General features: G+C 38.7%; 1 protein-coding gene across 1 annotated transcript; it reads left to right on the top strand.

Moving 5' to 3' along the window:
* Nucleotides 1-3,354: 3,354 nt before the first annotated feature.
* map1b (microtubule-associated protein 1B) lies at nt 3,355-23,892 on the top strand. Its single transcript, XM_028024765.1, has 7 exons — nt 3,355-3,934; nt 6,330-6,431; nt 13,262-13,344; nt 14,122-14,262; nt 15,565-20,695; nt 20,801-21,030; nt 21,681-23,892. Exons 1-7 carry the CDS (start codon nt 3,748-3,750, stop codon nt 21,834-21,836), a joined length of 6,030 nt encoding a protein of 2,009 aa, XP_027880566.1. The 5' UTR covers nt 3,355-3,747; the 3' UTR covers nt 21,837-23,892.
* The last annotated feature ends 512 nt before the right edge of the window (nt 23,893-24,404 follow it).

Here is a 24,404-nt window from a genome sequence, read left to right as displayed (position 1 = left end):
ATAAATGAAATATTAGTAATCTATGCAAAAAAAAAAAATAGGAGGTAAAAAGTATCAAAATGCCTTTAACTGAGTTGATTGTAATGTTTATACAGATTTTCTCAGAGATGTTCCTGGTGTATTGAATTTCTCTGTGTCCCTGACTCACTCAGCACATTACACTGTAAACTGAACAGGGCAGAGAACCAAAGTGCTTTGGTTGTTGTTTTTTGATGGACCCTAAAGACTTTGAGCTGTTTTGAATTATTAAAATCCCTCCATTTCAGTTTTAAGACATTGTGTCTCTGAGCAAACGCAGATGTGTAAGCAAAACCCTCACTGTTCAGTCTATCAACCACTGACCTAAAATCAACAACACTCCTCAGCCCCCATCCTCACACATCCACCTCACCCCTGCCTCTGTCTTAGAGACTACTGGTGGCACCTTGTTGTATTTTTAATGTCTCCTCATTTTCCAGAGGTGTGTAATAAATGTTTTATACAACCCCCCATGGCCTTGGGAGACTGAGAGCAACCCTAGCCCACCAGGCCACACAGGCTGTGAAATATTCACATTCAGCAGCCTGCACTGCAAAGTCAATAACACACCAGCAGTGAACCCCCCATCTGTATTCTGTCACAACACAAAGGACCAAAGAAAACCTAAGAAAAAGTCAAGATTCATGTGCACATCTTTGCATGTATGATTATGCCAACTCATTGGTTAAGATTTTCTGCATTTACGCGTTTGATCTTGTTTCTTTAACACCAGCATCAATATTATCGAGACCGACCACAACCCCCGAACACTGCAAGACTCCCCCCAGCAGGATTATGTAGCCCTTCTTTGTGCAAAACCTGTGCACAGCTAAAGATGCCTAAGGCATTGATTCCTCCTGATAATTCCCAGTCCCTGGTATGCTCTGCAGGAAGACTCAGAAGATCAGCTGCTGATTTTTCAGAGACAAACTCCCCATGAACCATTCTCATCTCTAAGGCTGATGGAGAAGAGACAGTTGTCTGTGTAACAATATGAATAAGAAACCACATGTCACGTTCCAGAAAACTTTATTGTATTTTAGCTGGGTTTTGTGTGATAGACCAACACAAACTTATGACTGGTAAAGTAGAAAGAAAGGGATACATGCATACTTTTTTCCACAAATAAGTCTTTTAGAGCTTCTCCGCACCAGCGTTGCCTATAAGTTTTCAAGGCTAATCACAGATTCTTTACAAATTTTGTTTACGACTTTGGGGCACTGTAACACATGAAAGTGATTTGATTAAAACCTTTAACAGTAGCTCTGGCTGGATGTTTAGTTTGACTTTTAGTGACATTTTGAGAATTAATTCTCACTAACAACACCGACCTGGGCAGTGCTGCTGAAGGGTGGACCCCTCCACCCTACTCTAACATTTTTGCAGCCTCTGGCAGCTTTTCTTCAGACTCCGCCCATCTTCCCATCAACTCAGACCGTTTTTCCTCTATGAGGATGCTCTGAGCATGAGTCTGCCACCAGTGTGGATGGTGGATGATGTGCTCGGGAAGACTGTTTCATCTGACTGGAACTCCTTTTTCCACATTGTCTCCAATATAGGTTGTGTACACTTTAAACGGGACTTCTTATTTCCTTTTCTTCAGAGTTCAAACATTAGGATATTGTTAAACTGCCTCACCCGGCTGTAAAGGAAATCTGTATTGGTCTTTATGATGCTGCTTGTCTTCTATTGCTTTACCATAAACTTCTATGGCCTTTACAAAACAGCTGGATTTATACCGAGATTTACTATCTAGGTGATAATTGGTTGCACTGAAATGTGAGGTATCAGAGTAAAGGAGGCTTGCCACAGTTTAAATACTATATTATTTTATTTTTGTATTTATTTATTATAGTTTTTATTTCTTCAAAGTATTGAAAACAATATATAATTTTCATTTCGCTTCAAATTTATCCCATACTGTGATTATTATCTTTTTTTTTTTTTCAAGAAAATACAATGACAGTTGTGGTTATTACACTGCGAGAAGTGTTATTTTTTATTTTTTATTTTTTCAGTGCTCTTCCATTCTCCTCTGGGGAAAACCGAGAAACTTTTAACGCTCTTATCAAAGGCTAGGATTTCACTGCTTTTACCATCTACAGACAGGGAAATACACATACACACACACCCCCACACACGCTTTCACACACTTCCTGTCTAATGAAACATGACAGAGCCTGTGATCTCAGTGCTTTTCATTTGCAATTCATTGTAGTTGCCCATCTTTAACCTTCTCTCTGATCAGATGTTTCTTTCATATAAACACTTGTTGTGTGCTGGGAGGAAGCTTTCCACAATCAAAGAGAATCTCTCGAAGCTCCCTGTTAGACTGGGGGATTGAAGCACAATGCTGCATGTCTTTCTGCATTACAGCATATAACAAAAGGAAAAATCATCATTCAGGACATCTAGTAGAACAGAATATTTTTAAGTAACTGTGGAAAAGTCATCATACCCCTTGAACATTTTCCCAATTTCTGTATTTTATTTTTTTAAGAAAAAACAACACAATGTAATGCATAGTTATGAATTCTTACGGTTTTCATAAGTCTTTTGGTAAACAGAATCTTTATGATGAGCTTTTTCATTCAGCATCATGGATACCAGAGATCACTTCTTCTACAGCTCCTGTGGTAAAATCGGTATAACTGTTAGTTGCACACTTGGCAAATCTGGCATTTATGAAGTGCTCAAAATTGACCAAAATTGAATTTTTGGTATATATGCTTGGAAAAGCAACGCTATTACCTAAGCATGACACACCCAAATTGTGGTGGCAGCATCATACTGTGGTGAGGTTGTTCTTCAATAGGGCTGGGGAAGCTGGTCAGAGTTGATTAAAAGAAATAGTTTGAAGTTTGTGGTTTGTAGTCTAAAATATATAAAAGGGATTAGAGAGGTGTGAAAACACTTTTTGGGAAACTGGGCAGCATAAGATATTAAGAATTTCAACACATTTTTTTTTGTTAAGTTCATAAAATCAATGATTTTCAAGCAATAAACTGAATTCCCACAGCACAGTTTACGAGTGGGGCCTCAGTTCAGGGCATTTTGCTTGCCATTTTTGTTTTTTCCCTTTTTTTCCCTTTCAGACTTATAAAAGATTTAACTTGGAGATTTTTTCATACACATAAATCACATACCCAAGGATCTGACAACAGTTCTAACATGTTTTGTTTTTGTCTGTTATGATTAAAAAAGTAATAAAATGATACAATTGTCAAAGTGTAGCTGCTGTTTAAACTGTTGAACAGAAATCTTTCAGGTATTAATTTTACTTTCCTTGTTTCTTTGATGGCGCTTTTCGTTGGGGAAATTTTTTTTTATTACTATTTTTTTTTTTTTTTTTTTGTCTTCTGCCAGTGGAATGTTAGTATGTGAGGGACAAATGATAACTCCAGCTCCACGGTGAATATGCGAAAACCATCATCTCGCTGACTTCCGGCGGCATTTGATTCGTCGCGTATGACATCAGCTGTGGGGTGAGTGTGCAGAAAAAAAGAAAAGCCCCGGCGCCCTCTTCTCTCCCCGGTTACTGAGCATGACACAATGTCTGCCGGTATAAAAAGCTAGAGCCACTCCTATCAGCGCTCCACTCGCCTGTCTGGCTCTTTTGCGAGGAGTAGGCTAAGATAGAAAAAATAGAAGAAGAAGAGGGGAGGGGACAGGCTGCTGGTGGGATCCATAGGATAAGCGCAGACACGTATAGAAAACAGAAAGGAGAGGATGGCCACACTAGTAGAATCTGCAGAAATGGAGACCTTGGCCGCCCAGAGCAACACCACCGGGGCTTCTCCGACGTCCTCCAGCCCCTCACAGCACTTCAACGACAGCAAATTTTACCTGCTGGTGGTCATCGGGGAGATCATATCAGAAGATCACCTCAAGTGTGCCATTGCGGACATAGAGAAAGGTGAGGTGGAGCTCATGACTTTACATTTTTCCCCCATCTGTTTGCTTTGCAGGACTTTACGCACGGCGCAAATTACGCGGATGTAAAGACCCTCACCCACTTCTCTTAGGGTTTCATTTTACGATGATTTTACTCAAGATATCAGCGCACCACCTTATAGAATCTGAGCCGTTTGCATCAGTAGGGTTTCCTTTGTATCCCTCTCGGCCTGGTTGTTGTCATCCACACCTGGGAGACAGCTGACGGTAATGATTCAGCACCATATCTGGACATTGCGTCAGAAATCAGCGCATCATCGCTATAAGTCCAGTGCAGCTGCGATTATGTCCCCTTATTGGGGCTCTTTGCAGATGCGTAGGCTTTTGTTCCTCACTCCACAGTCAGAGCTGACAGCAGGGTGGTGGGGGGGGGATGTGGCCGCTCATTTTGTGCTCGGAGTTTGCGCTACCCTTTGTGTCCTCAGACTGATCTGATTTCCCTGTAAATCAATCAATCCCCTCTTGCATCCTGCGGGAGCATGTTTCCATCATCATCATCATCCTTATCCCGCATCCAGCTCTCTCATCCCCACACCGGCTTGTGGGCGTGGCTCAGTCCGCACTGCGGTCCCTACGGAAAGCCATGAGGACCCATCTTTGGGCTGAGTGGGGCGGGTGTTTTTTTAAAATTATTATTATTTTTTGAAATACAGTTGCTGCCGAGGCCTGCCTTCTGGGTCAGAGTGCATTGTGTTGTTTTGAAGAGGAGTAGGAGGAGAACAATATGGCGCAGTAACTGTGTAGGAGGAAGATCAAGTTCTTCTTATACACTAACACCATCACAGAGCTTTCTATAAAGGACATCCTGACTTTCTTGTTATCTTAAAATGCTGATTATGCTTCTTCATAAGGAACACATTTTTTTAATTTGGATAACCTGTGGTAGTGCCATCCTAAATTTCTATGTTTTGGTCATGTTCATTGTAAACATGGACACTTAAAGCTTATTCTTGGCCTTGCTAAATTAGAGTGGAAAAAAAATGTGTGCACTATAAAAATGAATTTTGGACTGTATTTAATGTTGGATATTAAAATTGTTGAACTTTTAATAATGCATTCGTGAATTTTATGTTTATTTATTTTTTTTATTCTTTAGCTACTTCATTTTTAAAATAAAGCCTTTATAAATATTGTGATTAGAATTTATATTAAATAGTCAAAGTTTAGGCTGGTGGTCTGTATGGGTTGTATTATCATGGAATATATTATATGATAATTAACAACTAAGTTAACAACTCTCTGTGAGAGTTTCTGTGCTACAAGAAGAATTTGAGTTGATTCTTCAGCTTTAGCTAGCTTAGCGACAATGCTAATGCTAAAGTAAATTTGCTAGCAAGCTGGGTTTTTAAGTCTTAATTAAGCAATTGTTGCTATTCTACTGCCCAGCCATATGATGTTAACGTTAATGCTTATGTGTATTTAACATTTCTTTCACATGTTATAGGTCGTCCATGAATATTGATTAATAACCTAATATAATGTATAAATTGTTACATCAAATGTTACTGGTAAAATTCTTACCATGTGTTTCATCAGTGTAATTACTCCTATGTTAAACTTATGTTATTTTTCACACTTAATGTTATCATTGTGTTCCAACAAACTATCGTTGAAATAGAGCCTCATTCCTCAAACAAATTTGCCATTTGAGTTCCAAAAACATCTTTTTTTAAATTATTTTTTTTAATCATGAGGTCATTGCAAGGCATAATTTATTCACTTAGAAAACAAATAATCAAGCTCAGCAATAAAACTGGTGCAACAATTTGCCTGCATTTTTGGGGGGGTTATTTCAATTAATATTTGTGGATAGAAGTGAGGTAAACTCATCAAATTCCAAATACTTGTTAGAAATATATTTGATTATCTGATTTGTCCTCCCATCTTAAAAACAAGAAATTAAGAATAAATTTGCAATGAAGACAGAAAATGTCTCTGAAATGGTAATAAGCTTTTGAAATTTGTTTTTACCAATTCGGTAAAATCAACCTTTTCTCCAGCATCCATCCAGTTAGATGGATTTTCCTTTGGCAGCACCTGTTTCAGACGTTATATATATATATATATATATATATATATATATACATACATTCAGTACTGTAGATCGGATGATACTATGATTCAGCACAACTGAGGCCATCATCGCCTTGGGCATTATAGATATTTCCTACTATGGATCCCTTTGCTCGTGCCAAATCTGTAGCAAGTCTAGACACGATCGCTCCAAGATTTTCCAATGAACCGGAAGCAGAGGATCAACATCATAGACGTGTGGGTGGAGAGGTTTCTAAGTGTTATACATGCTGTGTGATCTGAATGATTCCTATGCAGAAGATCAATTTCTCTGTGTGTTCCAGGGATCTGTTCATGGGACACCAACCTCATCGACTGCAACCTGGACCAGGAGCTCAAGCTGTTTGTCTCCAGACACTCGGCTCGATTCTCCGCAGACGTCAAAGGTAAACTGGAGCTAAGATTGAGTGTGTGCTGGTATAATTTCACACATGCTGCTTAGTTTCCTGCACAGATGAGAGACGGATTAAAGGGAAAAGACGGGAATTCCAATCTTTCCCTACTGTGTGGGGAGCTGCTGGCTCTGTGGGCAGCATTTTACTGGCAAGGTTTGTGTCCATTTGTCCTCTTAGAGGGATCGATTGCTGTAGATGAACAGAAAGATTTAGATTTTTATCAAGGAAGGTGGGGTTTCTGTGAGGTCAGTCTCTCTTCCCAAAAGCTGTTGCCAAGAAAGAAAAATGTTCATCTGAGAACTTAATGAATGAGTCCAAAAAAGTATGTCTTTGAAAAGATCTTTGACTTGAAATCTTACTAAATTAAAAATGGTAATTAAGATGCAGTCTTTGTAGCTTTTCCAATTTATAGATAACTTGAAAATCATTCACATCCCACGCTGATTTAAGTTTAATATAGTCTTTTAATTTGTCCCACATTTTCATTTAGATTGTAAATAATGTGAACTTTTTGGGATGATTTAGGCAGGGTCCAAAAATGAACCTGAAAGAGAATCTTTGGAGGAAGCCTGTTGATTATTGAGAAGGGAATTAAATGAATAATAAACAATTATCATTTTATTTGTTTTTAATAAAATGTAACTAGAAAACAGATTTTTTTTTGTTTTGTTTTAGGTTGAATAAAAAAGACATCTAAATTTGCCAGGGGGATGCATAAATTGAACATTATATCCATCAATATTTTTCTCTTTCATTTTGGACAAAGAGTTTGTCTGTCTGGAAATAAAAACCTCTCAATTTCTACACATTAAAAATGATAAATCCAGGTTATAAAAACAACAATATTCTCTGAACTGTTTAAACCTTCAATTTCGCAATTAAAGCTGTTTTGTAGTTTACAGTTGTACAGACTATCATGAGATGAATGGGAGAAGATTTTGCATATCTAGGATTTTTGTCTTTTTTCTACAAGGTGAATCTGAGAGGCTGATCAGCCACGCCCGTTGCTGCTGGATGCTGCAGGGGTTGGCTGTTCAGATGAGTACAAAGCAAAGTGCAGCTGTGTTGCCTCTGTTCAGTCTAAAGCGCCTTCTTTAGTGAATCCCACCCAAGCCGTTACCTTTCTGTCTGTTTATTTATTTCTTGGCACAGTAACACAATAACTAATGGGAACATATTTTTCCAGGCGTTGGTAATGAAATCTTCGGCGTCTTAATAAAACGACTGCAAAGACATCTTAGCAAACCTGTTATGTGGATTTAGTTTTTTTTTTTTTTTTTTTTCATCTTAAGTGGCTTGGACAGAAAACCAAGAAAAAACAACTGATTGATGTCGTTGGCTTGTCTTTTCTATGTAACTGAGGTCTGTCTGAAAAAGGGCGTGGTCGAGGGACACACTGTCAGACCACAGAGCTTTCAGCACAAAAAAAGGCACATTACCAGACTATACTGTGACTACAATCATTACCAGCTGATTGTAGTTGTGTTAATGATAACATATTTTTAACTAAAGTCCAGTGACACTAGATTGAGAACCCCCATGCCATAAAAGTATTCAAAACAGCTCATTTCTCATCATTTCATGCTTCTGTTTCAGCTAGAAACTGAAGCAACCTTCACCCAGATTTGCCCTCTCAACTTTTTGTGATGTAGTGCTTTAACATTTCTACCCTTTGCAAAGTAAAAATCAAATAGCCACTGCAAAGACAGAGCAGCTCCATTAAACCAACCCAGACATGTGGTCTGTCAGTGTGTAACATGGCCTTGACCCTCGGCGGCAATGAAAGCCTCTGTCTGTCTCTGCTTCATGCTGGAAATGACCAGCAGGATTTAACACTTCCTTGACGCGACCTACACTCATCCAGCCAACAAACGCAGCAGATGAAAGGACAAGTTCTATTTTGTCCTGAAATTATTGCTAAAGATCTAGACTACACCAAATGCAGAAATCAATCTAAAATGAAGTTTCGTGGCGCTCCAGTTTTCCCCATCCTATCCTCCATTCCTTGCTCTCCATTTTTCTCCCGATGTGCTGTTGCCTGGATGCACAGTTGATTTGGGAGTAATTAGCAGCGCGGGATCCCCAGTGGCAAGGGTCTGTCCGTGAGCATAAAGGAGGGAGGAGGAGGTTGTAAAAGCGAGAGAAGAGGCGAGCAGGGGACCAGGGGGAGGTGACTGCAAGGGGGATAAAATGCAAAAGATTAGGGGGAAAGATGAAGATGAAGACAAAATGACAGATTAAAATCTGATAAAGAAGCCATGGCTTTATCACCCATAGCTGTCTAAGAGTAAAAGTCGGATTAATATATTTTCTTGTACTGTTTACTGTGGAAATTCAAATCTTTTCTCAAATTGAATTTGAACTCAACTCTAAAATGATTAAATCATGTTCTTAAAACCTTTTGTTTAAAATTTGCTTTGTTCTGAGAATTACAGGAGATTTTTGCCACTTGAGTCAGTTGTGATCTCATGCAATAATAATATAGCTTAAAGGAACAAAACAAGGTTGTTTTATTTTTTACGGCAAAATAAATGGTGCAAAAATATTTTCTGTTATACTTCATGGTTATGAAAACTTAGAAATTTGTAGGCTCTCATTCTTTAGTTTAAATAATGAAAATAATTTAGATAGTATCTTAGCTTATATTTTACAAGCTAAGATACATTTAGCTTGTATCTTATTGTTGTTATGGCGACTTAGTGACCCCCTAGCAAGATGCAACTCTTTGCTGTAATCTTCTAAAACAAATCAGTGTGAGATGTTTTATTTTATGTCAATAGGTTTGGAGGGTGCTGTGTATCCCACAAGAAAAAGGTTGTTGGACAAAACAAAAACATTAATCACAATGGTTTTTAAATAAATTAGCATAATCCATAATGACCTTTTACAGAAGCAGCTTCTCATCAATCTAAAAGCCAAAGTGTAAATCTGCTTATCCCAAAATGTCAACCAAATAGTCTCCAAGCAACCACTGCATCCCTCACTTATAGTCATCTGAAGAAAAGCAATTAACTCCAATAAAGAAAAAAAAAAAAAGAATTTTATTTAATATCTTCCCGTTTTTCAGCAGTCATATAGCTTTAAGCACCTTCACTGGTACAGGAACAGTATTTAGAAGAACCCAGGGATCAGCTGCAACCATCCATCAGCCTGACGGAGGACAGAGCATCCATTACGATGTGTGCAGGAAGCCTTGACCCTTACCAGGAGCCCCTCAGTCTCCTCCTGCTGGATATTAGATGCTTCAGCTATAGATTTCCCAGCCCTGTGCTTTAGGTGGAGAAAATAATGAAACCTCAGCGTCGTCTCTATACCTCAACTCCATTAATGATGCTTGCTTGCCTCTGGGATTTCAAGTGTTTTTGGTTATAATTAGTTAGTTTGAAAATAGGTCATAAAAGGATATGAAAATTGCTTGTGGAACTGTGACCAGATGATGGAAAACAAAAGTGAGATCATTTTTTTGCTTTGCTTTTCTTTTTCTAAAAGGGTTTGATAGGATATAATGAGTTAACACCAAACGACAATGACTGCTCTAGATGCTCTTGATAAGCTTCAATAACATGGTGCAGTGGATTGATGGATTGATCAGTAAGTCAGGCCACTCAAAAGCAGCGGCGGTGCCATTATCTCCATGAACTGGCCGTGTTAGATGTGCTGGTTCTCTTTTTAACCCAGTTGTTTGGGGACACAGGAACAAGCGATACTGAAAGTCCGTTGGGATAAAGCCAAAGACAAAGAGAATGAATCTGAGTGGATGTTATGATGAATTTCCTTTACCATCCTGAAATATGTAAGAAAGCCAAACAGAAGCAGTAGGCATTAAGCTATTGTAAGAATTGGTTTTATTTTTTGTTGTGGTGCCATCCTGATCAATGTTCCCATCCGGTTCAGTCCGGAGCGGGATCGCTGTGCCAGCCTCGCATTTTCTATTCAGCCCGAAGGAGAATGCTTGGCGATGCATGTCGCATTACCTTGACTCCTGCTGAGACAGAGTCTCTCTGGTTGTTTTTATTTTGATCAAAGTAATGGCAGAGTCAAACGTGCTTCACGGCAGAATCTGTCATTTCTGATGAAGTGGCTCAGACTAACAGTGATGATGGCTGCCTTGTGGCGTTCCATGTTATTTAAGGGTTTCTGTGTTTTATGTTTCATACCAGTAGCTGGTGCAGAACTAACGGCGAGAGGCATCGGGAAATGAGATGCTCCTTATAAATACATTATCGATCACAGATTTATATATTGCTTGGGTATAGAAGCATGAGTGGGATGAAAATTAGACTAGGGAGATTGCTTATTCTCCTATTTCACTGACACTGTGATAAGAGTTTTCTCGTTTGTTCTCAGAAGAGCTCAGATCATCAGTTTGGACTGCTACTTTCTCAGAACAAGTCACAGCGATCCTGGCCGACCCGACACTTGACTCCAGTTGAGATCAAGCTTTCATCACACTGACACAAAAATGATACTCTCACATTTGGCTCTTTGATCTTGCTGAGCACCAACCACACCCAAAAACACTACTACTAATTTCCCAAACACTGATTGTGGTCACATAGCTTGCCAACCTATTTCTAGTCCAGCTATATTCTTCTGGTATAGACTTTGAAAAGCTAAAAAATATATACAGTTGAAAACAGATCTTTACATACACTGAATGTAAAGTTATTTTTGTCATTCTCATAGTCTGATATTCAACTAAACATTCCCTGTTTTGCATCAGTTATAATGGCCAATATAAAGAGTAAAAGTATTACAATCACTTACATGCATTTCATCATAATTTGTTAGTAAAAGCCATTGTTTTTACTTTGTATGCTTGATCTGTGAGTTCAAACATAAAACGAGGGACTGTGGGATTGATTCAGTAAAGGTTCACTAGGAACTGTTTCCACCCACCCCCACTAACCCCTAATCAACACATTCATTATCAAAATCAATCACCGAGAACCAGAGATGATTGAGAGCCTTTCACTTATAGTCCCATTGTTGTCCAGATTGACAGATTTGCTATGTGAAAAGAAATGTTAGATAATCCCTAAAGGAGAAACTATATTGATGTTTAAAATTAAACCATTAAAACGAGGCAAACTGTTGAAATTGTCCCTTTTTTTTGCCATGATACTCTCAAAGGCTGAAACACAGATCTTTGCAGTTCCTACATCTTTCCTAATCAACAATATTTGCTTAATTCCTTATATGTTTGTTTCTGATATTTGTTTTCATTCTGGTATTTTATTTTCTCTGTATTAGTTTAATTTAAAATGTCTTGGTCCAAAAATGTAACTATTATGAGTTAAAATATTAATTTCCAGTCTTTATGTAATTTTAAGATTGCAATGAGTAAAGGGTATTTTGTGCTGTTTATATTACATGATAAATATAGTAATATGATTTTATTTACAGTTTTAATATGGGAACCTTTTCTTCACATTTTTTTTTTCCAAATAAGTACATTGTGAACATACTAAAAGAGTTTCTATGAGCTAAATATTGAATAAAAAACTCCCAAAATAAAACTTATTGTATTTGAACTTGTTTAAATACAGTATATTACATTTTATAAAAAATTTTTTTGCAATTTCATTGTAGCATATCTTAGCATCATTGTGTGGTTGTCCTGTTTTTTAATTTACAGAGCTGTTTTTGAAATATTAAATGTGTGATACTAGCAGATTTTTAAAACGCTGTAATAATTAATCTTACTTTTGTTTTAAGAGAAATTTTGTCATTCAACAGCATGGACACCTATTTCCAAGAAAGAGAAATTTAATCTTGAGACAGTTTTTAATGTCAAGAACTCATATTAAAAAATGTGCTGTCCTTCCCCCTTCAGAGATCTCATCCATCTTGCTGATGAAGAGCTTCACACTGCAGAGGCCGTTAACATTTACACAGTCACGTTGTTGCTGTCAGGACAACCATAGTTGATAAATTAGATGATAAACTCATTTGGGCACAGCTCCTCCTAACAATAACAGAGTTCAGTGTGACTTTGAAAGGCTTTTTGTTTGTTCATTGTGATTCTGAAACAAACAGAGTCATGATTATTTTCTTGTTTAATCACCAAAATGTTTGCTTAAATTATCAAACCAAAAGTACAAAAAGTCAAGATGTTGAATGCTATTTACATGACTTAAAGGTTAAAGTGAATCTCCCATGATAGGTAGCATCAAACAAATAATACAACCAGGCAAAGATAACTTAAGTGAATAAAAAACTGTTTTTGTTATCCAGAAATCACTAAAGTAGCATTAGTCTGATAACATGAAGTAGGCAAAAATATCATAGCAAAAGAATAGATGACAAATATAGTCATTGACATCTATCAGCCTGGAAAAATTCACAAACCATTCTTAAGGACTCCTGAGAACCAAAGTGAACCATTATTCTGGTTTACAGAAAATACGGGAATGTAGAGCATCGTTCTAAAACTGTGGCAGGCTCACAAAAATTACTCCAAAACCAATGGCTCATACAGGAGGTAAAAAAAAAAACAAAACAAAACAGAACATCGAAAGGACTGCAGGCCTCACTTGCTGCAGTTAAGGCAAGTGTTCATGAAATAGAAAGAGAACTGGACCAAAACAGCCATAGCAACAACCTCTACAGTTCAGAAATAATACAAATACCTTGTGCATGATGCATGGGAAACCAAGGAGAATATTTTTATCACTTCATATAATGTGTCATTTACTCATGTTAACCTTTGACGGATTATCTGAAACATCAACAAGAACACAGAGAATGAATCTCTTAGGAAGCAAATACATATAGCCCAAATCTTCACTGATTATATTTTGTCATTTGGTTCTTTTCAGGGCAACGAATTCTTCACCATAAAAGTAACATCCTCGAGACGGTTGTGCTCATTAACCCTTCAGATGAAGCCGTCAGCACCGAGGTAAAATGAGCCAAATCCGCAGCTGGCATCGTCTCATTTCCGTTTATCTTCCTCTGTTGTCTTTTTTTATTTAAAAAGAATCACATAATTAGCTTGACTTCCTATTGTTTTGTCCATTAAGACATTCTCAGACGATTTACAGTGCGACAAGAATGATTGCTCTAGTAGTTAATGCTGGTGGCTGGTATGAAAAAGACGGGAGAAATTAAATCTACAGGGAGGATTAATGCTTCATTATGCAGCTTATCTATGTTTTTGGTTCTTAGCACTTCAGCAGAGGTCAAACATGAGTTTGTTTTGTGTCATTGCTCTAACTGGCGCCTCCAGCCCCTCATCTATGTCTATAGTCTAATATCCATTAATAATATGCCACAGCACTGCAAGAATGACTGGGCTTGTCGCCAGAGTGGCTAATGCTGCTGAGGTGGCGCAAAATACAAGGAGGGAGGGAAAGGCAGATACAGTAGATGGATGACTGGACAGTGAGAGAGTGCGTCAGCTAATTAGCTAATGGATCTGACTGACACATAACTGTTGGTGTCTAAGACAAACCTCACTGATTGCAATAAGCTTAGCAACAATAAGGCTTTGCATTAATGTACCCCTCCCTGTTATGCTCGCATGTGTCACCACTTGTCTTTCTAAAAAAAAGTAAGTGGAAATTCATTGTTACTTAGGCAGTTCAAGATGTTGTAATTTATCTTTTGTTTTTTCTCCCCAAGTATATTCCTATCACTACAGCTGTTATTTTTGCTTTCTCTCTCTCTCAATTTGCAGGCTCGCTTAATGATCTCTGACACAGCCAGACACAAGCTACTGGTCCTCTCAGGGCAGTGCTCAGAAAAAACGGGGGAACTGATTCTTCAGTCTGGATCTTTCTCTTTCTGCAATTTCATAGACATATTCACTGATCAAGAGGTGAGGCTACATGCAAAAACATATCAATATGACTTATGTCTTGCACGGCTAAGGTGACCTGAAACAAGACTAAAATCATTACAATGAATGCATAATTTATTGTGTTCATTGTCTATTGTAGGAGCCATATATACATTTTTGGAACCTAATACAAAATGTTATTTGTGTTTGTGTATTTCCTCTGTTATTTGAAAAAGATAAGCGTCTTAATTGTATTGTGTTTGAGCTTATGACATGGTGCCTTTTGATTGGTTAGTGACTAATTAGTGTATCCAAGACGAAAGTACTAGCTCTTTGCAGAAGTCTGGCACCTGGAGAGTAACACAGTCTTTTGACCGTCACTTTCTATTTGTTTTGAATCTGTTTGTTATTTTTATGTTCTTTTAAGTTAAGTAAAGACTGAAAGATGACCGTCGGATTCAAGACCTCTTTTTTCTAGAAGAAACGTGTCGCGTATGAAAGAGCTTTAAGGGGCTAGACTAGTGAGAGCTTGCCGCACTTACATCTATATTAAATATGATGTGACTCAATTGGAAATAAATAAAAGAAGAAATCTTGGAAATTTATGATGAAATTGTTTTATTTATCTTGTTGCTTGATTTCAATATTATTTATTGAGATATTAAAGTCTACATGCCTCAATGTGTTTCAAATGGGCAGCAGTGACATGCTATATAAAATCTAATACACAGGTGGGTCTAAATTATTCCTGAAGCATTTATTTAGGGTAAAGTAAAACATGCACTAACCTGCTAAAAGAGCATTCAGCAACTTTAAAAAAAAAAAAAAACATTAAAGTGGCTTTGGAACTTGCCATTATCATTATGTTTTGAAGATAGAGTTGAACAGTGAATGGAGCAAAACTCAGCTAATGTATTCATAAAAATAAAAATGTATTGAGTAAGACTATTGATGTTGAATAATTATTACAGTGAACATCATCGATTATCATGACTGGCAGAGTTCATTTATGTGGAAATGGCCATGACAGTGATAAAAATGTATGCTTTTCATTTCAGACCATATTGTACGACAGTAGGTCAGGAACCAGGTACAGTAGCTTGACAGTAAAACTGATCACTACACTTTCCAAACATCACCAAAAATCTTTACAGTGATACTCTGCTAACAGTGGCATTATAATTATAAAAGTATAGATGACAGTTGGAGGATCAGATGTAGTCTAAATTAAAATGTTGTGAAAAAGATTGTAGTGTTTGTTTTAAGATTTACTGAGATATACAATGTGGATTCATTTCTTGTTCAAAAATAAAACTCCATTTATTTATTTTCCTTGCACAGATTGGTGAATTACTCAGCACTATCCCTCCAGCAAACAAAGCCAACCTTACACTCTCCTGCCCTGAACAAGGAGATTGGAAAAACTCCAACTTGGACAAACACAACCTACAGGACTTCATCAACATGAAACTAAACTCGGCTCTCATCCTCCCAGAAATGGAGGGTCTCTCAGAGTTCACTGAGTATTTATCAGAATCAGTAGAAATCCCTTCTCCTTTTGACATGTTGGAGCCCCCAACCTCAGGTGGATTTCTCAAACTTTCTAAGCCATGCTGTTATATTTTCCCCGGTGGTCGAGGAGACTCTGCTCTCTTTGCTGTAAATGGCTTCAACATGCTCATTAACGGTGGCTCCGACAGGAGGTCGTGCTTCTGGAAGCTGGTGAGACATCTAGATCGGGTAGACTCCATCCTCTTGACTCATATTGGTGAAGACAATTTGCCAGGCATCAACAGTATGCTGCAGAGGAAAATTGCAGAGCTTGAGGAGGAGCAATCGCAGGGTTCGACAGCTAACAGTGACTGGGTGAAGAACATGATTTCTCCAGATATTGGCATTGTCTTTGTGAATTTTCCCGAGAACCTGGAAAACCCTGAACCTGATTACAAAGTGCGTAGAAATGTTGAGGAGGCAGCATTCACCCAGTTGTTCCTCAACAAGCTAAATTTAAGGATTGAGCCTTTGCAAAAGCCTGTAGGAAACACTATAGAACCAATCACACTTTTTCAGAAAATGGGTGTTGGGAGGCTTGAAATGTATGTGTTCAATCCTTCAAAAAACAGCAAGGAGATGCAGCACTTTATGAAGCAGTGGACAGGAAGTGAAAACGACACTACCTCCATTCTTCTACCAAATGGAAAAGAGTCCGAATTCCCTCTTTCCTACTTGACTTCAATCTCTTCACTCATTGTGTGGCATCCCGCAAATCCCTCCGATAAGGTTGTACGGGTTCTATTTCCTGGAAATGCCATCCAGGACCACATATTTGAAGGCTTAGAGAAGCTAAAGCATTTAGAGTTCCTGAAACAGCCAGTTGTCACTCAAAAAACTATGCCTTCCAGTATCCCATCCACACCAACGCTGAAGCAAGCAAAGATGAAACACAGAACGGACAGTAAAGAGAGCCTAAAGTCTACCCCAAAGCCATCACCAAGCAAAGCCATGCGAAAGATTTCAAAGGAGGAAACACCAGAGAAGGCAAAGACAGACACAGAATCAATTAATGAGAAAACCCTGAAGTTAGATAAAAAGGAAAAGATCCCCTTGAAAAAGGAAAAGGCAAAGCCACAGGAGAAAGAACCAAAAGCAAATGCAGATCAAACTGGACAAAATGAAACTCCCGAAAAAAAATCTGAAGCAAAGTCCAAAATGGAAAAAATTAAAAAGGCCAAACCATCAGCAGAAAAGAAAAATGAGGTTAAAAAAGAAGCAGCAAGGAAAGATGAAGCTAAAAAGGAAGAAAAAATAAAGAAGGACGAGACAAAGAAAGTTTTAAAAAAGGATACAAGGAGAGATTCTCCAATGAAGGAGAAGAAGGAAGAAAAGAAGGAACAAAAGAAAGATGCAAAAAGACTCTCCAAAGATGTTAAAAAGACTTCCAATGCAGCTGAGGAAAATAATCTAAAACCAAAGCCACTGAAAAAGGATGACTCTTCAAAGAGAGATCTGGGAGCTCCATCCAAGTTAAAAGATAAAGGAAAGTCGAAGGTGATAAAAAAAGAAACGAAGGTAGAAACCAAACTAGCAGCAAGTACTGCCATTGTTGCAGAAGACCCAGAGGCAGAAAGATTTCTGATGTCCTCCCCGGAAGACCTCACAAAAGACTTTGAGGAACTTAGAGCTGAAGAGTTTGTTGAGGATGATGCAACTGTACAGCAAGATGAGGAGAAAGCAGCTTTGGTGGCCCAAAATGAACAAGTGATACAGACCAAAGAGTCCCCTGAAGGATTAGAGTCTGTGGATGAGGGCATAACAACAACAGAGGCAGAAGGTGACAGTGGAGGGACTCCAGATGAGCAAGTCCTGAAAGGCAAGCTCAATGGCAATGCTTGTGAGAAGTTTGAGGATGAGGGCACTGTAATGGAGGAGACATCTGAGGGAGGGGACTATGATGACAAAGCAGAGACAGAGGAGACTTATGCGCCACAGGAAGCAGAATCAGATAAAAATAACCACCAAAATGAGCACCAAGCCAAATATGATAAACTGGAACAAAGAGATGAAACAGAGGACAATGATGATATCACAAATAAAAATGTAGTAGAGGAGCATCTAAGTCCTAACACAACAGAGAAGCAAAAACTCTTTGAATCAGCTTCACCCAAAGTGTCTTCCCCAATTTCTCCTGCTGCATGTACCCAGGATGAAATCCCTCTTGTTGGCTTTGAGAGCTTCACAACTTCAGATGAAGAGAACCGAGATGACCCACCAGAAGAGTATACAGTCACATCAGGTTACACGCAGTCCACTATGGAAATCTCCAGTTTGCCCACTCCCATGGATGAGATGTTGACTCCCAGGGACATTTTGAGTGATGAAACACCCAATGATGAGACAGGATCTCCATCACAGGATGCTGAAAGGTTTGGGAAATCAGAGTCAGGAGAGTTTGAGAAAAAGAACCTCTCTCCACTTCAAGATATACCGGGTACAGGTTTTTCTCAGAGTGATGTCATAGAAGGCCAAGACTACCACCATTCTGCTTTAACAGTATCCCCCCTTTTACCTCTAAAAGAAGATCAATTCTGTGAAGAGCTTCCATCAGGTGGAAAAGCTGAAGAATTTCCATCTGATCAAGAGTTAAATGAAAGGCATGACTCAGTCAAACTTAGTTTGGTATCCACAACATCTCCTGTTGTTCGTTCTCCCTCAGTGGAAGTTAAGAACATCATTCATTCTTCTTCAACGATGGGTGTTCCAATAGAATTGTCATCCACCCTGGCAAGTTGCATCCAAGCCGCAGCTGATTCCTACAAGAGCCCTGATGACAAACTTTTGGAAGGAGCTATTTCGCCTCAGTCCTCTGGTCACACACCTTACTATCAGTCACCAGTTGATGAGAAAGTAGAAACTGTACCACCTCTTTCAGATGAAAGCTCACAGGGTCCAGTTATTGTGGAGGTCACAAGTGATAAAGAAGACTCCTACAGTAGAGTTACTCCTGAGCCTAATGATCCAGTAGTAGAACAATCATCACCAGTAGATAGGACAGATTCCGCTCCAAGAAGCCCATCTATACCTGAGCCTGAATCCCCACAGGAGTCATCACCCATCGATGCAGAAGCTAAGAAACAGGAAGAGATCAGCCATTCACTGTTGTCCTCAGCACCACTGAACAAACATGAATCTGACTCTGGGGCTTTTACAACTTTTAAAGAAGAGAGTAAAATGTCTATTTCGGAGGGCACTACATCAGACAAGTCTGAAACTCCCCTGGAAGAAGTGGTTGCAGAAGATACATTTTCACACTTGGCCTCAGCATCCACAGCTTCTCTGGCCACTAGTTCGTTGCCAGAACCGACTACTGGTTCTCCTTCTCTGCATGCTGAGGTAGGCTCACCTCACTCAACAGAGGTTGATGACTCTTTGTCTGTCTCAGTGGTTCAGACTCCAACCACCTTTCATGAGGCAGAGGGATCACCAACTAAGGAAGACAGTCCAAGGCCTATGTCTATCTCCCCAGAAATCTCACCTAAGACTAAAAGCAAAATGCAGACACAGGACACAAAATCTCCAGAGCATTCCACTATGTCTTTAGAGTTTGGCCAGGAGTCACCCGATCATTCCTTAGCCCTGGATTTCAGTAAGCAATCTCCAGAGCACCAGTCACTGGGCAGCAATTCTCATGCTACAGAAAATGGTCCAACTGAAGTGGACTACAGTCCCTCAGATGTAACAGAGGTAAAGGCATCTAGAGAACCAAAATGTGCAGAAAACCCCTTGCTTTTAGAAGGAGGTGATTCAGCCCGAGCCACTTCGGCAACCCCTTCAGATGCATCTCAGTCTTCTGTTACAACTCCATGTCAAATGACAGAGAACCTACATGCTGCTGTGGAGCAGACAGATAAGTCTCCATCCACCCCAAGGGCCTCATCTCTCACTCTGTCTCCCCATTCCAATGAACCCTCCCCAGTGTTAGGAGGTCCCCCGGCTAATACAAGCATCAGACCAGTCTTGGAAACAACAGCCGAATTGGATTCAGAGCAGAAACCTGACAAGTCACCATTACCTCCCAAAGTCCCTTCTCCATCTACATCTTTCAATATTTCAAAAGAAGATATTCTTTCCCCCAAAACAGAAATGAATCCATTCAAATGTGATGACTCTATACTTGAAAAGAATTCTACAAGTCCAAAAGTTCCTTCACCATCAGAACTACCTCTCTCCTTTGAGCCTTACGATTTTAATTCTCCCTGTGGCTCTAGGGAACCAGACTCCCTTAAAAAGAGCCCCTGTGCTCCATCTAAGACAGATGTTGATCTTTGCCTTGTGAAATCTTGTGAGTACCGTCACCCCAAGACTGAGTTGTCACCATCATTCATCAACCCAAACCCTTTAGAATACTTTGTTAATGAAGAAAACGCCTTGGATGAGGAGAAGCCCCTGGCCAAGTCAGGTGGTGGACCCCCGCCACCAGGAGGTAAGCTTTCTGCCAAGCAATGTGAGGATACCCCACCCACATCCATCAGTGAATCTGCCCCATCACAGACAGACTCAGACGTACCTCCGGGAACAGAAGAGTGCCCTTCCATCACAGCAGATGCAAACATTGACTCTGAAGATGATTCTGAAACTTTGCCCAGTGACAGAACTCTGACATACAGGCATGCTGATCCACCTCCACTGACACTCAGGGACTCTGCTCCAACTTCAGGTAATCATGATGTTTGTATGGTGGACCCGGAGGCCCTAAAGGCTGAAGAAAACCTTCACAATGCAAATACAGATGGCGGAGACAAGACCAGAAAGAAAAAGCTATCAAAAACGTCCTCATCGCCTGCCAGGAAGAGTGGTCTGTCAAAGGTTAAGGACTCAAAGACTGCTTCTCCAAAGAAGGGTGCTGGAGCAGGAAAAGATGTCAAAAATGCAACCAATACATCAGCATCCAAAGTTGTGAAAAGCTCTGCATTGGGTGTGTATTCTTTTAATCAGAATCATCTTTTGTGCTTGTGTTGTCATACATACAGTATTTGATGCAGTTGAGAATTTGATTAATTGACAAAAAAATCTTTTTCAGGTACCGGAAGTGGGAAAGTGCCACCTCTGTCCAACTGCCCTCCTATGTACATGGATTTGGTTTACATTCCCAATCACTGCAGTGCCAAAAATGTGGATGCTGAATTCTTTAAACGTGTCCGCTCCTCTTACTATGTAGTCAGTGGCAACAATCAATCAGCTCAGGAACCCAGTAGAGCTGTCCTGGATGCTTTACTTGAAGGAAAAACCCAGTGGGGAAACGGCATGCAGGTAAGTTTTAAGTAACCAGTGAACTTGTAAATATATTCAGTGCTAAAACCTGTAAAAATTGGAACAAATTCATCATTGATTTTAAAAAAAAACTACATTGTTTTTGAAGAAGGATTTTCTTGGACTAATTAAGATTAATCAGAATCTTAACTGTGGTGTAATGGTGGAAAACCTTGACATTAAAAAAGTCTTATAAATTCAAAGTAGAATAATTGTCCAGTAAATATTCTATGAGAATGTTAAGTAAATTAGAAAGCAATAAAATCATGGCAAATGATTTAGATGAAACTGATAAACATGCATTGAATTTGTGGTTTTATATTCCTTGCTTTTACCAATGTCCTGCACAATATAGATTTTTTTTAATTTGCATATCATAAAATGAGACGATTTTGTGTTTGTCTCATGACAAACTTGCTAATAAATTCCGAGATTAATAATACTTGGAGTAACTTCATGATAAAAACGAACAAGTACAACACTCTTGAGGTTTGAGGTGCTGTCCATTGCATTTAAGTCACTGACAACTCAAAACTACTCCACACAACCCCACAGCAGAAATATGCACTATTCCTTTAAACCTGCAATCAGTGTACTGACCAGATTGAGGAATGCACTCTCATCAAATAATTTCCCTTTGCTTCCTTAAGGTTACTCTAATTCCAACCCATGACACAGATGTGATGAGGGAGTGGTACCAGGAGACCCACGACAAGCAGCAGGAGCTGAACATCATGGTTCTGGCCAGCAGCAGCACAGTTGTCATGCAAGATGAGTCCTTCCCAGCTTGTAAGATAGAGCTGTAGCCTTGTACTAAACACCAGAAAGGAATGTTGTCTTCAAAGAAAACCAAACTCATGTAGCACTAAGCTTGAACTGACACAAAAACACTGAATGAAATGAAAACCTGTAATGACCGTTAACTAATGTTACCAAAAGAAGAAGATTAGGGCCTTCATGTTTCGGCTTGATCCTAATAAAAGGATCAAATGGCAAAGAGACGAAAACCCAAATAAACCAGCAGCACCCCTTGAATGTCCAGACCTGCCGGTTTTAATATAGTCTCATAATGATAGTACTTAATTTATTTTTTTCCTCAGAGCCTGCTGGTCAATATTTATTGATTCTGTTGTATTATCGTAAAGCTCTGTAATATTCAGTTAGAGCTTTTTGGCAAGCTCTAACTCTAACAGGCTCCATTTGGTGTGGGAGGAAACCATATTTGGTGTGGTTTCCTCCCACACCAAATGGGAGGAAAAAGTCTTTCTGTAACTGCCTTATAAAGTCACAGTGAATGTAGAAGACCTGATTGGATGAACAACTCTGAAGACCCAATAATTACTAAATGGTGATAGCTACAGTGAGAAATGATGATAATAGACAGGGATGCTTGAGATTGGTGATCATTAATATAATGACAGCTGCTAAAAATAGAATTTTTTTTTTCCTTTAATTTTTAAGTTAGCTGAATTTTATTATTTATTTAACTATGCCACTAATATGTTTTGCAATGAGCTATAACAGTAAATTAAAACTTTTGTTTATGATTATTTAATTTTTTACATCATTCAATGGGTTCAGAAAACTAATGTGTACAAAATCATTTTATAGACTTTGTCTGTAAAAGAAATGTTGAAGAACAGCTTTAATTTTGGAATATCTGTTTTACTTACAGATTTTATGCTAATTCAAGAAAAAGGGAACCTTATCTTATTTCTTAGAAGTGGGTTTTTTTAGGTGATCAGTGATTTCCCATTGTAAAGCTGGCAAAGCAGGATATTTTCATAATCCTTACAAATGTCTTGTTTTTCTAAATTGTACTATAATTATAAATAGCTTTGTGGCCAATAGGGTGGTTGGGAGGCATGCATGAGTTATGCTATACTGGAACTTTTCTTACTTTTAATCAGGTTTTTGCTCACACTTGCTTTTAGGAGCTACAAGAAATTACAATGAGAGAACAAAAGACTAATTTTGAAAAGGGGGAAAAAGCACTCAATCAGTGATTATTGCAAGTTTTCAGTGACATATGTGCTTCACACAAATTCCAACAAAACCAGTGGCACCGTAGTAACAGAAAACATGACTTAGGGCACAATGTGTCATACATTTTCATTCTCAGCCAAAAATAACATGGGTGAGAACGACAACAAATCAACTTCTTGAAGAATCTCAGTCACAAGGGAGGCAGCACACAGAGGTGAGAGTGAATGGCTTGTGTGTTTTTTGACAAAAGTATGTAAAACTCAACACTAGACACTTTAAAGAACAAACATGGCTCACATCAAGCTTACAGTAAACTGGCCACTAATCATCTCTGACAGGCCAGCATATGGAGGAACATTTAAGCAACCACATACTGATTACATGCTCTGGTATTTTGGGCTATCCAATGAAATCTCATTGGGTATTTCTTAAATGACGTCAGTTTTTCATGATACCACCACAGACTGGTTTTCCCGCAGGGGAACCTCAAAACCACCACATCACCACGAACGTACTGTCAAACTGAACTGATATTTTCTCTTCTCTATTCTCTGGTTCCTTCCCTACACTTCCTCTATCTCTCTCTCTCTCTCTGTCTCTCTGACTCTCTATCTGCCTTTTCTCCCACCATGTCTTTCTCTCGGAAGAAGTTTAAAAATGTTTGTCTGCAGCTGTGTGATATATTTGTCTTGTGATTCTGGCATCCCTTCTGCCCTTTCCCCAGACTCATATGTAACCTATAGCAATTAGTTTCCTTAGTGCTTTCAGATATTTATGTGCTATCTGTCCTCTACAGTACCTGTTATGGCAAATCTTATGTAAGAGTAACCACAAATTAAAGGACAGCCACAATAAAATCTGTTGTGAAAGAATAAAGATTTGTCTTTTGAGTTTGTTTTCAGTGTTTAAAGTCAATTTTTTCTTAACAAATAATACAAAGAAAGTTGAGAAAATGAGTAAATGTATAACACCATCCTGACCATGGCTGGTTTATGTTAAAATGATGTTCTTTCGTCTTTGGGAATGTGGGAAATGCAACTAGTACCATTTGAAAGTTTTACAACAAAACGGTTGCAAAGATCTTAAAGAAGCTTTTAGGTTTTACCCAACATGCCTTGGTAATGTCACAACTTTTTATATAATCAATTGACCAGCTGATGTTAATTTGCACTGATTGGTGGCAGATTTCAACTTTTCAATTTCAGAAAAATATATTTTCTGAGCCAAAAAAAAAAAGAAAAAACTTGTTCAGTACTTGTTATTCATGTCACATTTCTGACAGCGTCTTGTCCAGCTGATGGGGACAAGAACAGCGTATAGGTGTCATGGAAAAACGGAAATGTCTGAATGCTTATTCAAGAATATTGCGAGACATTGGACTGACTAAA

The sequence above is a fragment of the Xiphophorus couchianus genome, chromosome 8 (assembly GCF_001444195.1).
Source record: "Xiphophorus couchianus chromosome 8, X_couchianus-1.0, whole genome shotgun sequence".
Lineage (NCBI taxonomy): Eukaryota > Metazoa > Chordata > Actinopteri > Cyprinodontiformes > Poeciliidae > Xiphophorus > Xiphophorus couchianus.
This window is presented reverse-complemented; position numbering and strand designations above follow the sequence as displayed.